The 16,729-nt window shown below is 42.1% G+C and overlaps 1 protein-coding gene across 2 annotated transcripts in view; it reads left to right on the forward strand.

Annotated features, from left to right (window-relative positions):
• The window catches only part of zranb3 (zinc finger, RAN-binding domain containing 3), a 65,462-nt gene that overhangs the window by 8,172 nt on the left and 40,561 nt on the right, over positions 1–16,729 (forward strand). Inside the window, exons 5-10 of one of the 2 annotated variants that reach the window (XM_058052377.1) lie at positions 425–656; positions 3,591–3,676; positions 6,470–6,641; positions 10,210–10,344; positions 15,319–15,439; positions 15,540–15,619. In XM_058052377.1, the coding sequence (XP_057908360.1) occupies positions 425–656; positions 3,591–3,676; positions 6,470–6,641; positions 10,210–10,344; positions 15,319–15,439; positions 15,540–15,619 (826 nt within the window). The remainder of the gene's footprint in view (positions 1–424; positions 657–3,590; positions 3,677–6,469; positions 6,642–10,209; positions 10,345–15,318; positions 15,440–15,539; positions 15,620–16,729) is intronic. The other variant, XM_058052378.1, reaches the window with a different exon arrangement.

The raw sequence follows: 16,729 nt of genomic DNA on the forward strand, positions 1-16,729 counted from the left end.
AAAAAGCCAATGTCGGACATCCTTAATCAAAATGCATAAAATACTTTTATATTTTTTTTAAATATTATTTTCATTGTGTGATTTCTCTAATGTTTACTTTAAAATGTCAGTTTTATCTTGTCAAGAAATGTCAGACAGCCAGATGCAGTCATCAAAAGAGCCACAGGTTCTCTACCTCTGCTTTAATGTGTCCTGCACTGATAAGAGCTTCCTGTCAGGCCACTTTACAATAAAGCCCGGATGCAGTTATATATTTTTTCCTTCTGAACTTTCTCCCATCTCCACACAGGATCGCTCAAGCTCAGACAGAGAAATTGTCAAGTTCTCGGTCCCGTCTCTTACCAAAGAGCACTATAGATCTATTGTCTGAACAGTAGTATACACCTTTTTGCATCTTTTATACTCTCCATCTTTGTCCTTGCAGGGGCATTAGCAGCAGTAAGGTGACTGTGCTTGGCTATGGCCTCCTCACCACAGACGCACGCCCCCTGGTGGAGACTCTGAGTAGGCAGTGCTTCTCGGTGGTCGTGGTGGATGAGTCGCACTACCTCAAATCCAGGAACGCAGCACGAACGAAGCTTCTGGTGCCTCTCATTCAGAGCGCCAAACGTGCCATCCTGCTCACGGGTACACCTGCACTGGGTCGCCCTGAAGAGGTAATGCAAATCGATTTAATGTGTATATAATGACATCTGGTGGGCTTATTTCAGCCAAATTATATATTATTATATTAAACTCGGATTTAGTTTCTTCAAAGACATGCAGGAGGCTCGTGCAGTGAGCCCCAGCAAAACCTCTTCATTGTACTTGAGTTGGGATTCTGATCTTAGCAGACCACAAAGCCAGCTTGACTCTTGACTCCTCACCAAGCTGCAGCAGGTGCATGGTCCTTCTTCTAGTAAGGCACCCCAGAGGTGCAACAAAATGCCAATTAATTCGCTCCACCATCTTGTATCTTGTATCCTGGAGGATCCTGTGTATATATATTCCAATAACCTTTGTTGCAAAAACTTCATTTGCAAAGCCCAATATGAAAAGACGAGTGCGCCGCAATAAATGAGACAAGTAATAACAAAGCACACAGAGGTGGAAACTATTGAATTTGGAGACAATAAGAAGGGCTGTTCACAGGGCAATGGTGTTTGGTGAGCAACAGAGTCGTTCCCCTTTCCATAATAATTTATGATATTATTTTTAATATGTGATATTGAGGTGCTAGATTGCCGCCATATTGTATCACATCAGCCCCACTAGATACACAGTAGTTGTCTTTACTAGAAAATTTTACAAACTATTTGCATTGTTTCATTTATTATTAGAATCACTTACAAAATTTGCATCAATTCTTTACGCTACTGATTTATATGTAATTACCATCAGCGGAACACATTGTGTAAATCGCTTTCAGAATTATTTATGTTCTAGATCAGGGGTCAGCAACCTGCGGCTCCAGAGCCGCATGTGGCTCTTCATCCTCTTTGTTGTGGCTCCCTTTGCGATGCTTGAATATTTTTTAACACCCGAGTGGGGAAAATGCACGTCTTTTGTAATGAGTTTTAAAAAATCCAACTTTGTCTGAGACCATGAATGCATCCTGACTGAGTTCTGACTGCTATTCAGTTCAGTACATGAAAGAAAATAAGTAATACTTTCCCGGAGCTATTTGACAATTCTCAAAAATAAATTAGAGCTCACTTAAAAACAGCGGCATGGGAACTTGTTTGCGCCAGAGTAAATAAATCAGGTAAGTTTACAGTAGTTTTTATTTAGTTTTTTTATTATGTACGTTTATCTCCAATACTAGCAAGAGTACTCCAACTCGTCTTTTCTTATCTGAACTACTTTGATACCTCTAATGTTGTTTTAAACATACTATATGTTTTGTGGCTCCAGGTTATTTTTCTTCAGTGGGCAAGGGGGTAAAATGGCTCTTTTCATAGTAAAGGTTGCCGACCCCTGTTCTAGATGTACAGTATATGGGGCTGCATGGTGTTCGAGTGGTTAGCGCGCAGAGCTCACAGCTAGGAGACCAGGGTTCAATTCCATCTCTGTGTGGAGTTTGCATGTTCTCCCCGTGCATGCGTGGGTTTTCTCTGGGTACTCGCACTTCTGCCACTTTGGGGTCATTTGGGGTCGCTTCTATTGTGGAGTTGTAATAATAATAATATAATAATTATAATAATATAATAATATAGTATGTACTATTAATTATTAATACAATAATTTTCTAATATATATTATTATTATTTAGTATTATTAATATAATAATACTATAACATATATTGTTGTTGTTATTATTATTATTAGTAGTAGTAGTATTATTAGGGCTGCACAGCGGTCGATCCTCGGCCATCTTTGTGTGGAGTTTGCATGGTTTCCTCCCACATTCCAAAAACATGCTAGGTTAATTGGCAACTCCAAATTGTCCATAGGTATGAATGTGAGTGTGAATGGTTGTTTGTCTATATGTGCCCTGTGATTGGCTGGCGACCAGTCCAGGGTGTACCCTGCCTCTCGCCCCAAAGACAGCTGGGATAGGCTCCAGCATCCCCCGCGACCCTCGTGAGGAAAAGCGGTAGAAAATGAAAAAAGTATCGGCCTGTCCCTGAGCCGTCATGTCTTACCAGCAGTGTTGGGGTTAGTTTTTAGATAAGCATCCAACTCTTTGCCTACCAGAATCTGAGGCTGCATATAACATTTTATCATCCTTAGTGTAGACCTGATAAGCCTGGTTGGTCTCTTCCCTCACTGCCTGTCGCCCTTCTGCTGCCATTGCTACTCACTGTGGCTCTGACATCAGGTTAGCGCACAGCTCAGGGCATGCTGCACCGTTGATGATGTGCCCTCATTCCACCCACCTATTATATCAACAGCATGAAAGGGGTTTAGGGGGGGTGGCGGTGAACGTTACACGGCTGTGCGGTGGGTGCTGTAAAGCCTCTGATGAACAAGTGGTGAATTCTGAATACAGCTCTTACAGTGCCGCTGATTACTTGCCATTAGCGCAGAAACTGCTGCAAATACAAAAAAAAAACAATTGACAGAAATTGTCGCTGTGTGTGAGGGTTCGTATTATATATTTTCTGGTTTGCTGTAGGATTGGGATTTGAGCCTTGAACCAGAAGCCATGTACATGGAAAAAAAGTGTTTATTTATGATAACGCCGCATAGATCCTGCCGGGATTCATAATCTTCATCCCAGCAGTTATGAAGGGAGTCAATATTTCTTACCAATTTTAAAGGTTATCATCAAAATCATGGGTGGTGTTGTGCAGCAGCTTGACCTAGTTAACCAACAATCCAACTCTTTATAGTTCTTCCCTAAAGGCAAAAGGTCAGCAAGATGCATCACATGATATTCGGTGATAATAAGATAAATATGTGTTTGTCTTTACTTATAGCAATAAAATGCATAGGGTTTGAGTTTTTTTTTTATATATATTACCGGATGGGATGTATGCAATCTTAATGATGCACTGCTGAGTGTGTCACATTATGAATGACTGCTGCTAACATAATATAACACCATCAAGCTGTCAACTGCTGTTCAAAGCTGTTATGATTTGTTTTCCTGTTTGTGTGTTTGGCAGCTTTTTATGCAGATTGATGCACTTTACCCCAAAATGTTTGGAACCTGGACTGACTACGCCAGCAAATACTGCAATGCCCATTACAGGTGAGACGGCATGTACAGTACAACACTGCAGTTTCTTAATTGCTCGTCAGTCTAAATCAGGGGTCTCAAACTGAATTTACCTAGGGTCCACTGGAGCTAGCGGCTCGGTGAGAGTGGACTACATCAAATGTTCAGTCCGAAACCACATTTCCACAAACATAGAAATGCCACTAACACAGGTTATTGTAGGCCATATGTGGTAAAACAAATGTATAAAACAGTAATATAAAAATGTACAGTAATATTATGGCACTCTTGAGTCGCACCAGAGATGGTCAAAGTCACCATCCAGGGACGATATTGGTTCATTTACAACGATACCATCCGAAACGGTTCAGTAACTTTAAATTAATTCAGTAACTTGTAAGCCAAAAATTCAACCAGTCAGACTGTGAAATAAATACCTGGACACTGGACAGTGCTGGTGAAGTTTCCTAGATTCCTGTTGTTTTTTTGTAAGAAAATAAGGCATGAATTCAGTATGGCTCTAAAACAAACAAGTAAACAATTAATGGCAAATGCATTCATATTTTATTCCAGGGGTCGGGAACCTTTTTGGCTACAAGAGCCATGAAGACCGGATATTTTAAAATGTGTATCTGTGAGAGCCATATACATTTTTTTAAACATTGAATGCAATAAAATGTGTGCATTTTTATGTAGGACCAACAGTTTTAGATATAATGGGCTCTAATTACGTAGACCAGGCACACTACCCCACGCCAAGGGGGTGTGGCCAGCACACTTTTGTGAGCAGCGCAGTGTCCAATAATAAATCAAATACTTGTTGCCATTAATGCAACTTCTGCTGCTGCATGGTTTTGCACCGTACTCAGTATATTTAATTCTTTTGGCCATCTTTGCCAGAAGGCTTGGTTCTGCAGCTTTAGCTAGGTGACTAAAGGAGGAAAGTTTACATTTACATCTTAATGACCGAGGTACACTACCGCATTACCCAGTAATAATCGAGTTTTGGTGTTTGACCTGGAAAATATCATCAGGAAAGATCGATATGGTCGGCCGTATTGCAGTAGAAAATAGATGGACGGATTAAAATGCATAAGAAAGTTGTTGATTTTTAATATTTTTAACAGTGATTTCTGTGATGTTTACTTTAAAATGTTAGCAAACATACATTTTTATTGTGGTAAATGCTTGAGAGCCAGATACAGTCATCAAAAGAGCCCTACCTGGCTCCCGAGCCATAGGTTCCCTACCTCTGTTTTATTCGATAAAGTGTTGTATTCTTGTGCTAAACGATGCCAAAGTTTGTGATAATGAAGTTTGCGCATTTGGAAGTGAGCCCTGGGATGGCTCAAAACGCTCGGTTTCAGAAGGCGTGGTAAAACTGCCCCTTTGTGATGTCACAGAGGAGAGGACTTCCTTATATGGGTGTTTCTGTAAGCCAGATAAATTGCCTTCCCCCAAGCTCTACGAAACAAGCTCAGGCAGACGTTATTGTATTTAATGATTCCCAGTAAGAGAAAAATATTTTCATCTGACAACGACATTTCACACGGGACTGTTTTAATGAACACGTTTTTGGAATGTGGGAGAAAACCGGAGTACCCGGAGAAAACAAACATGAAAAACTCCACACAGAGATGACCAAGCGGAGAATCGAACCCAGGTCTTCCCGATCTCCTGACCATGTGCTATAGATGTGTACACATTACCTGATCTGGACATGACATTCAGATATTATTAATTAGCATTAATACATATTTGTAGTAATCACCACCATTTCCTGGTTACCTTGCTGTACTTCATATAGCTCAAATGTAAACTGCAACATTATGTTGGTAAGTGTGGAAACATGAAGATATATTTTGTGAGCCAATGTTGCACAGAAATGAAAAGGCACTAGGAAGTTACTGTACTCTCTGTGCTGCTGCGATGCGTGCAAACAGAGCCAGAACATTCAACGCCAAATACATCAAATGCATTGATTTGGAGGGCCTTCAAAGGGGGAAGCTTGGGAAAGAATGGGCCCCGGCACTCTCAACGCCAGCACATCTTGTATAATAGCACAGTGTCAGGGGAATACCGCAATAGCCACAGAGACGCCATATGGACTTGAGAGACATATCACTGAAGGCATGGGTGGACAAGTTGGTGTGTTGTGCACATACGGTAGCTCTTGAACTAGAACTAGAACATAGAAGGTGAGCCAGGTCCAACATCAGTGACCTCTGAGTGCACAAATGTTACTTTGGGTGAATGATTAAAAATGACGGGCAGGTCCATATTTCAGTGGACAGATATCCATATAATGTATTGGTATGAAGTTCTTTACTTCATACTGGTAAAAGGTCTTAACCTGTCATTTCAGAAATAGGCCTGTTAGTCAGTAATGATATATTTTATTCTCCTTTTCCTTTCCTCAAGTTCACACACAAAGTGTGCACATTTTGACAACGCCAGGTTGGCTTTGTCCAGCCAACATGCATGGCATGGCAGATAACCAGCCTTTTTCTACAAGGCCACTTTTATTCCAAAAAAACCATTTGGCTGATTTGTGAGAGTTTGCCCTGGGCCTCAAGACAAATTACTTTGCTGCTCTGCAAATTGCCCTGATGCAAAAATCCGGAGATCCAACTGCGCAAAGCTGAGCTTCTCAGCCCTGCACGAAGACTGTTGTAGTGCCAAGCAGCTCCCAGGTGGGAATGTGTAAATGTGTTTAACTACTCCTTGAGGGTGCCGCTGTAAATAAGTATTTAGGGAAGTTTTCTTCTGCATTTAATGTTTTTTTTTTCTTACTCATTTGTCACTTTTAATTCTCTGTGCTTGCAGGTACTTTGGGACCCGCAGGCAGTGGGACTGTCGTGGGGCGTCCAACCTGAAGGAGCTGCACCAGCGACTTAGCCAGATCATGATCCGTCGCCTTAAGGCTGAGGTGCTTAGTCAGCTTCCTCCCAAGATCCGCCAGCGCATCCCGTTCGACCTTCCAAAGGAGGCTGCAAAGGTAAATTTACGATAAATTTCCTAAGCACTTTTCACCACTCTTAAAGTGTTGTTGATGGACAACTTTTCATCTTTGGAGCTGTCCAGCACCCGTGTAATCCATCAACATTGTGGATTAAACATGAAGGAAAGTCAAATTATGTTTCATTTGTCTGCTGCTCCATTCAACGCCATCCATTCATTTTCCTCTCCGCTTGTTCTCAATAGAGCCCCGGGTAAGCTGGAGCTTATCCCAGTTGATTTTGGGTGACATACGGGGAATACCCTGGGCTGGTTGCCATCCAATTGCAGGAAACATGTGGACAATAACGCTTCACATCTATAGGGACAGTTTGGAGTCTGTAATTAATTTTTATATGCATATTCTTTTAGGAAAACTCACCATCAGGAAGAGCATGCAAACTCTACACAGAGCTCCCCAAACTGTGCAGCCAACATTCAAAACCTGAAATAAAAAATAAGTGTAGCACCTGGAAGCGTTAGAGTGAATAATAATAATCAATTAAGAGGCACGGTTCAGACTTTTGCCCACATAGTTTTACTTTCCCAGGGGAGGCAGCAAGCCCCAACTAACTACCTGCGTTATTTTCTCCTATCATTTCAGCAGCAGCAGAAGTGGAAGAAAACACTGAATGAGCTATTTTAGTTCTAATTATGCACCAAGCCACATTTCTTGGAGTGACACAACAATAAGAAAGATGGCCTGAAAAGTGACGATGCTGCATTTTTACCCCAGTCTCCCTGAATGCTTTATTTTGTGGCTAAATGTGGTCAATGCTTCTCCTTAGAGATGCCAGTTAGGTACATGCAGAACTTTTGACAATACTTTGCAGCTTTTCTTCAACAGCTCCCTTATCTGAAGTTAGCTGAAACAGGTCATTTATCTCAGGTGGAGGAAGTGGCTGTGACTGTGATGTAAGTCAGACCCTAAATGAACTCACACTGTACACAGAATACATGCGGGACATGTAAAAGTAGTAGACATGTAATAGAGTAGTAAAAAGAGAACAACTCTTTACTTTTATCTCTGTGGTTGTCTTGCATACTGTAAGGGTTGTTGTTGCATGGGAGATTATTGGAATATAATCTGCAGAAGGTCCTTAAAGTGGAGCTATAATGCTCTTTTTTTCCACCATTTATTTTGAGTTGTGGACTCCTATAGAACAGCTACACATGATAACCAGCACAGAAAGTCTTCTAGTTCTTCCAGAATCTGCACCTATTCAGCTGTATTTCTTTGACTTTTAATGCTTAATGTATTCCACCCACGGCCTGCCTGCAGGCACGCCCACTCCGCTGTGGTTGGTCACACTCCCGAGTCCTTAGAAGGACTTTCGGTGCCATGAGCTGTGAGCCCAACTTTATAGGATTTGATAATAAACGCAGCTCCCTGTATGCACACTCTATAATGCAACACAGACGAGCTTTTACTCCATGACTTACACTGATAAATTGTTTCTTACTGCTTGGATCTCCAACCACTTGTGTCTGATGGTGACGTTTTTAGGAATTATCAGCAAATGTGGCTTTCACGTTCAAGCCATTGCTTGCAAAAACAGAAGCAGCGCTTGGGAGAGGGCGGGAACAGTTTTGCAACGCCCTCTGAAACCGTGCGTTTTGAGCCATCCCAAACATCTTTCAGGGCTTACTTTCAAATGGGCAAATCTCATTATCTGAAACTTTGGCATTGTTTAACACGATAATGCAACATTATTATGACATTTATAGGTCAGAAAAGTGGAAAAAGCATTTTAGGTCCCCTTGAAATACAGGACTTGGGTAAAAGGGTACAGAATCACATGCAAGTGAGTGTCTGTTTAAGGAACAAAATTAAGTTTGTAATTAATTTATGGGTTTAAGTTGGTAAACAGGGCTGCACAGCGGACGAGTGGTTAGCGCGCAGGCCTCACAGCTAGGAGACCAGGGTTCAATTCCACCCTTGGCCATCTCTGTGTAGAGTTTGCATGTTCTCCCTGTGCATGCGTGGGTTTTCTCCGGGTACTCCGGTTTCCTCCCACATTCCAAAAACATACTAGGTGCTACATGCCACTCCATATTGTCCATAGGTATGAATGTGATTGTGATTGGTTGTTTGTCTATATGTGCCCTGTGATTGGCTGGCGACCAGTCCAGGGTGTACCCGGCCTCTCGCCCAAAGACAGCTGGGATAGGCTCCAGCACCCCCCGCGACCCTCGTGGGGAAAAGCGAAAATGAATGAATGAATGAAGTTGGTAAACAGGAAACATAACATCAGCTTCCTACTATACTTAAAAAAATAATGTCGGATACTCTCTTCTCCGAAATACTGTTTCACTGAGAATGTGTGGTGTACACTAGGACCACTCACTCACTGGGCCCTGGCTCTCCTATCTCATTTTACTCCCTAATGATGGCTTTTATCTTCCACTGCCAGACGCTTTTTATGCCCCGCCTGGCCTTTACGTTTTTAGCCCTGGCCTTTTTGTCTGCGGTAGTCAAGTGAATATCATCATGGTCCGAGTGTTTAGCCACTCATTTTATAAACAGCAGATTGTAAAGCTTCAATGTAACATTTATAATTAGAATAAAAACTGTCAAAACCATGTTTATGCGATTTATGCAGGTGCCGCCGAGTGGAACATCTGAGCAAAAAACATAAAGGGAACACAGCTTTATTCTTCCTACAACATCCTATTTATTCATTCAGTCGTCCTTGACTTTGACTAAGTTCCACTGAAATGCTAATGATTTCACTAAATGCAGACACTTTCATGTTGCAACCAAAACTTCTTCATTGTCTTGAACACGAAATGCTGCCAAGAACATTCTCCCAGGTTGTGCACATTAATAAGGCTTCTATCACTTTATTTTTTCCTTCCTTTTCACCTCCCATAACCACCCTACCTTCCTCCCTGAGCTCACCATATGGTTCACATGCAGCGCTTTAGGAGCGCATTCAAAGCTTTGCGTGTTGCATGTGCTGGATTCAACTAAGAATTGCATAAAATAAACACGGCTGCATGGAAATTAAATCAGGTTTTTGCAGTGATGCAATACAGCTGGCTGCCTTTTTGTCAGGATTCTACATCATGTGGTGGATTATAGTCCGAAATAGCACAACAATATAGGACGCCCTGCTGTTAAATAACCAACTTTAGCCCTGTTTTTATGATTAAAAGATCCTGCTGTTTGTGAACAGCGGGTCACAGATGCTGCCAGCAGCCATTCCCACTCCAGCATTTTCTGTTCTTCCCTTAAATACTTTTTGCCGATCACCTTGAGAGCACGCGAGGCATCTTTGATTTATTGTAGCAGCCCGGTTGCTTCTCCATCTTCGACCCGAGCTTGTCACAAAGCAGCTATAATTGGGAGATGCTCCTGACCCACCTAACACAGCAGCCTCGTAGGAGGGGGTGGCATCCTTGGGAATTCTTTCTTTTCCCTTTTTTCTGCAATTTTTTTTCCTTTCCAGGAAACTAGGACATCCAACAGAACCATTAATTGTTTTGTCCTTTATATCGGCAAGAGAAAGATGTTGAAAAAATAAAGAACGTGGCCTCACCACCTTTGCCCTCTGCTTGCTTTGCAGGAGGCTGTCGCCAGCTTTGCAGAGTGGGAGAGACTAATGAAGGGATGCAGGTCAGAGGTCGCTGCCATCAACAACCCCTTCACTGAGGTCATGAGCCTGATCACACAGATGTACAAGCAAACAGCTATTGCCAAGGTAATGGGAGACCTGGTTGGAAGACATCCTTCCACACCCAGTGTAGCTATTGTCTGCAGGATTGATTCTTTTTACAATAACAAAAGAATGCACTGGAATGAATTGCCACAGGGATAGATCTATTTTAACTCAAGCTTCACAAACTGTGCACTACGGATGCTTGTTTTCTTATGTTTTTTGTGTATTATAGTAGCATAATTGATGTCTATTCAACAGACAAGCTCTGTATAGAGCATATTTTTCAAACACAAGTTTTTAATATATTTTATTCGTTTCCCAGATGGACCCAAAACATCACTGACATCAAAGCAGTGCTTGTGCTAGTAACATGTAACATGCTGTGAAATATACACCATCACATCATTAGTGCAAAAATGTACCCTTAAATGTGCCACTGCGGCAATGACGTGTGGTGAGTTGCGTGGCTGGTGAAGCATTGACTCTGTTGGAGTTTTTGAAAATGTTTATACAGGTTGCAATTTAACAGGGTGCTCATTAATAGTTTTAGTCACATTTATTATTATTAGGGATGTTCAATATTGGCTTTTTTGCCAATATGTCGATATTGTCCATACGATACCGATATATGCAACGTGACATATTTCCTGTGATGGATGAACATGTGCTGTACACAGCATTTTTTCAGGAAAAAAAGCTGATACCGATGTCCACCGATTCATATTTTTTATCATATCTTCCAGAATCTGCACCTATTCCAACTGTATTTCTTTGAATTCCCAAAACAGTCAGTTTTAATTTATTCGACTCATGGCCTGCTTCCGGGCAGGCCCACTCCATTGTTATTGGTCACACTCCCAAGCGCTCTCGAGGACTTCTGGGCTACTGCCGGACCCCACTTTTCAATTTTGTCAGGATAGGAGTTCATAATAAGTGAATAAACCCTTTGGAGAGCTATGTGAGCTACTTAAAAAAGTGGTTAGGAGCTACTGGTAGCTCGTGAGCAACTGGTTGGAGACCCCTGACTTCCCGTGTATGAACTCAAAGAGTGGTAACGTAGGTCTGCGTTTACTGAGCGCAGACAATCGTGACACAACATCGGTATTTGAAATGTGTGTAGTACGTGGAGCGTGGCTAGCAGCTTCGGAGCAGGAAGTAGGTGAAATATACAGTTTTGGAGGTTTTGCACCCCACCACGCAGTACATAACCAAGGCAGACAGAACCTTTAAGCCTTGTGAGATTAACGTTTTCAGCAAAAAGCTGAAAGTTTGCAAAGCAAAGCAAAACACTTTAAATAAGAGGAATAATATAATCTTAATGCATTTTAATACTGCAGGAAAGGGTGGATTGATGTCAAAGCTCTTGTAGACTCAGACCAACCGCTTGGTGAGATTTCAAGGGAGAGCATTGCCATGGAAACAGAACTTAATGATTGCTGGTGAAAAGCACTTAGACAAATTCGGGAGTTCTAACGGTAGTATTATTTAGTCATGTCTGGCCTGGCATGATTACACCCTACACCAACACCATTACACCTCTATTATGGTGTTGCTATGGAAACAATAGCTTTCAGTTTGACGTGAGAAGAAAATAAGCAGTGGGTGAAGGCGGCTGGATGCGTGCGGTGTTCAATTCCTGACCCCAAGCTTAGAACGCTGCTGAGCTTGATCCTCCCAACAATGGCAGCCTGTCTGCCTCCCATGTTGCCAAGTAAACATTACACCAAACATAGCGTCTGCCATGTTTGAGGGCATGTGTTTCTCTCAATTAGCCTGATAACCTGAGCCGTGAGCAGCGTGGCCCCCAAGGTTAACGAAGACCGGAGATAAGCACCAAATGCAATCATTGGCGCTACTCTCCTCGTCTGAGTTTGTGTCTTTTTTTTTTTAGCTTCATGTGGTTTGTTGATTGGATTCCTGCTCAACACTGGTCCACCCTACTTGACAAATTTACCAACATCCGCATCGAGGCAGACCCGCCCACCCCATGGCGCATTTAATCCAAGTGTGTTGTATTTTATTGCCAGTACTTATTGTCAGTAAGTACGATTACTTAAGAATTAGTTAATTGTTAGCAACAATAAAGGGGAATGGAAGAACCACTTTTTTACTTTACTGTAATTCTAATTCAACTCATGGCCTGCTTCCGGGCAGGCCCACTCCATTGTTATTGGTCACACTCCAAGCACTCTTGAGGACTTCTGGGCTACTGCTGGACCCCACTTTTCTATTTTGTCAGGATAGGAATTGACTCTACTCTAATACTAGTACTACGCTACTCTCCTCGTCTGAGTTTGTCTTTTTTTTAGCTTCATGTTGTTTGTTGATTGGCACGGCGGTCGAGTGGTTAGCGCGCAGACCTCATAGCAAGGAGACCAGGGTTCAATTCCCACCCTCGGCCATCTCGGTGTGGAGTTTGCATGTTCTCCCCGTGCATGCGTGCGTTTTCTCCGGGTACTCCGGTTTCCTCCCACATTCCAAAAACATGCTAGGTTAATTGGTGACTCCAAATTGTCCATAGGTATGAATGTGAGTGTGAATGGTTGTTTGTCTCTAAGTGCCCTGTGATTGGCTGGCGACCAGTCCAGGGTGTACCCCGCCTCTCGCCCGAAGACAGCTGGGATGGGCTCCGGCACCCCCCGCGACCCTCGTGAGGAAAAGCGGTAGAAAATGAATGAATGAATGTTTGTTGATTGGATTCCTGCTCAACACTTGTCCACCCTACTTTACAAATTTACCAACATCCGCATCGAGGCAGACCCGCCCACCCCATGGCGCATCTAATGCAAGTCGGTTGTATTTTATTGCCAGTTGTCAGTAAGTATGATTACTTAAGAATTAGTTAATTGTTAGCAACAATAAAGGGAATGATTTTTTTTCTACTTTACTGTAATTCTAATGCATTTTAATGATAATTATTCAGCCATATGAATCATGTGGGATGCACATTGGTTCAGCAAACTATATCTTGGGCCATGGTGATTCTGGTTTCCACTGCTATCGTTTTTAGAGTGTGACACACTTTCTACAGTATACTTTAGGGGATTTTTTTCCCTCATCAGGAGGGGGTGGAACGGTGAAATATCACATTCATGTCACTCTGACGAGCAACATGGCCCCTGCTTGCCTGCCTGCTTGCCTGCCTGCCTGCCTGCCTGCCAGTCGGCTTGGCGATGGTGCTGCCAAAAAGCCTTTGGGGTATTTTTATTGCTTTACCCGCCAAGCATCTGCTCCCAATTACCCAGAGAGGACAGCTCTGATGCCGGACTTTAAAGTGAGCTAACGGGCCGCTTCAGACAGTTGAGAAGTTTGTGCACTAATTAAACTCAGCGGAAAGGAGCCGGCATAGCCAAGCCGTCAGTAATGAGGACCTCCCAGATCAGAAGAGGTTCGTCAGACCTGGTGAAGTGATTCATTATTGGGCGTGTGGGCTAATTGTCAGCGAGGCATAGCAGAGGTTCTCCCGCCAGAGCAGGTGTCATTGCTGGTCGGGTTGTCAGGCCATGGAAGGTATCTAGATTATACAGGTGGGTTTTTTACACTACTGTAAAACTCTCCGAACTGTCCAGTAAGGACTATGTTTGACTCAAATCAAAACCTTAATGTTCCCTGCGAGTTGGAACTATTCTTGGATGCCTCATGGCCCACAACGGTGAAATGAGGCGAGTGCGGATGCTGGATGATAAGCTTGTAAAGCACATCCACATTCCAGCAATAGTCGGAACAATCACAAGGTGATAACTGGGCAGCAACACACAGTGAGGTGATACGAGATACCTGCAGGCTACAGTTAACTCGGCATTACATTGTTTTTTTTTTTTTCTGAGTTTTTTAGACAGTTAGCTTCATACTGTCAGTCAAGGTCTCAGAAGAAGCAAGCAGAATGATGAAATGTAATGTTTTAAAAGCATAGATGGAAAAACACCAAATTCCAGGCTTAGCTTTGAAGTCAGTGAAGGAACTCGGGCAAAGCAAATTCCGATTTGATTTGATGTGTTGAATGGAAGAGCATGTGACAGTTGTCCATCGGTTGATAAAGGTAGCCTGATATGCCTTCTTTGTAAAAAGGAGTTTGCTTACTACCAAATGAGCTCAAGTTTATCCTATCACATCAACACAAAGCACTCAGTTGCGAGTACAGCCACAGCTAACGTTAGTCAACATTAGCAATTTAACGAGCCCTAGCAAAGATTTTCATTGATGAGACATGACATTACATTCACACTGCATCGAGTCAGCCACGGTACGTCCAACGTGATAGAGTGGAAAAAAAGGTTCTCCTATCTCTCCTCCTATTCTGTGTGGAAGTGGTAAATTTTTGGCTTCTGACTTTGCCCTTCTTCCCCAATTTGTTTGAAAATAAATACATTTAAATAAATTGGAGAGGCTATCTATGTTAGTGGCGGCCATTTCCTATGTCTATACAGTGATCCTGTAGCCCGCGCAATATGGTGTAAACAAAGAACAATAGGAGTGTTATTTCATGTCCATAGCCTTCTAATAATGTTAAACATTGTATTTACATATAATATTCCATTTAAATCATAACCAAATGTGAATTTTGGATCAAAATTCTAGGTTTGAAGTTGCATAAAATGTATGAAACCCCATTTTAAAATATGCAGTACATGTAGATTCTCTCTAAGTTTAATGGAAATATTCTTGATGGGCGAAAAATGTAGATTTAAGTGGTCACTTCAGTCTGTCAACAATGTTCTTTCCAATATGTGTTTAACACTCAATTCACAAGTTGGTCGGAGCTCAGAAGCTTTATTTCTTAGGTAAACTAGGCTGGCTTCCTTTTTAATTCCAGATCTCTTGGCATTCAATAGAGAATTGATCACACAGAGAGGATGCCGCGGTGGTTAATTGACTTTCTCACTGATCTAGCCAATTCCTTCCTGTGCGGTGGATTGATAGATTCAGTTGCTCCCTTTCATCTGTGGCTATTTTTGTATCTCTTTGTGTGTGTGTGTGTGCACGTATGTGTCTGTTTGTGTATATGTATGATGCAAGGCTGGAGCAGTGAAGGACTACATCAAAATGATGCTGGAGGCAGAGCATCTCAAGTTCCTGGTGTTCGCCCACCACCTCACCATGCTGCAGGCCTGCACAGAGGCTGCCATCGAGGCCAAGGTAACTGAAGCAAACACCCCCATTCTCCATTCTCTGTCTATGGAAGAAAGCATACACCTTCGACAGTATTATCATCCTGGTTTGCATATTTCACAGGGGGAGGGGGGATGTAAAGAATGAGGGTGTCCATGCTGTGTTTCTGTGGCACAATCAGGCAGGCTTCCACAGTGGACTTGTAATGGTAATGGTTTTATTTCATTTGAACATGCATCAGATTACAATCGAGTGCATCACATAATCAGTTCACAGTTCCACATGTCCAAAAGGAGTAGGAAGAAACAAAGCTTATTAAATCCTACCCCTCCATCTGGTACTTTTACAATCAGTAACTGTTACATTTGTTCACTTCCTGCTTTCCATACAGTTTAAGTTTTTTTTGTTTTTTTTTTTAGTTTTTTTAATAATGTACCTGTGTGGAGGCCCTCTCCAGGCGTGAGCATCTTGTGACCCCTTGTTGATGAGTACATGCATGTCGAATGAAACACTTTATTGCGGGAATTAGGAGCGGAGTTACGATGCATACAAACCATAAAAAAGTATTTTAGCGCATGAATGGGACAGCTCTTCCGTCACACAGAATAGTCATGTTTCCTGCAGTCATTTTTCCTGTAGTGCAGCTGCACTACAAGCTGGCTTGTACCGCTCAGACGTCAACATGAGGGTTGCCGAAGAAAGAATTGTTGTACGAGACTCGTAGATTTATTTACAAATGCCTGAAAATGTTACTCTAGTTTGTTCTCTTTGTATGGACTTATTTCAGGAGCAAAATGCACATGAAAGGGTTGATAAATATCCTCGCACGAGTGTCCCCTTTTTATTTTTTTCCACTCACATAGTGAATTAGTCACACTGTACAGCCCAGGCTCTTCAGAAAGAGAAAAAAACGCAAAGGAAAATACCATAGAGCAAATGAAAAATTCAATTGATGAGATCCTCACTTGGCTTCGAATTACACCCAGGTCAAATGACAAGGCAGTCCAGAACAGAGGAGAACCAGATGAAATGGCTTTTGCTTCAACAAGACAACAAATTTGAAGATGTAAAATCAATCAGAAGCATTACACAAACATCTGATGTCAAGCAAAAGCGAGGAAAACATTGGTAGCTGATGACAGAAACCTTGCACAACATCTACATCGTCTCAAGTTAACATGACGACCATTAATGTTAATGGTAATGGTAATGGTTTAATTTCATTTGAACATGCATCAGATTACAATTGAGTGCATCACATAATCAGTTCACAGTTCCACATGTCCAAAAGGAGTAGGAAGAAGCAAAGCTTATTAAA

The sequence above is a fragment of the Doryrhamphus excisus genome, chromosome 16, assembly GCF_030265055.1.
Source record: "Doryrhamphus excisus isolate RoL2022-K1 chromosome 16, RoL_Dexc_1.0, whole genome shotgun sequence".
NCBI classification, from domain to species: Eukaryota; Metazoa; Chordata; class Actinopteri; order Syngnathiformes; family Syngnathidae; genus Doryrhamphus; species Doryrhamphus excisus.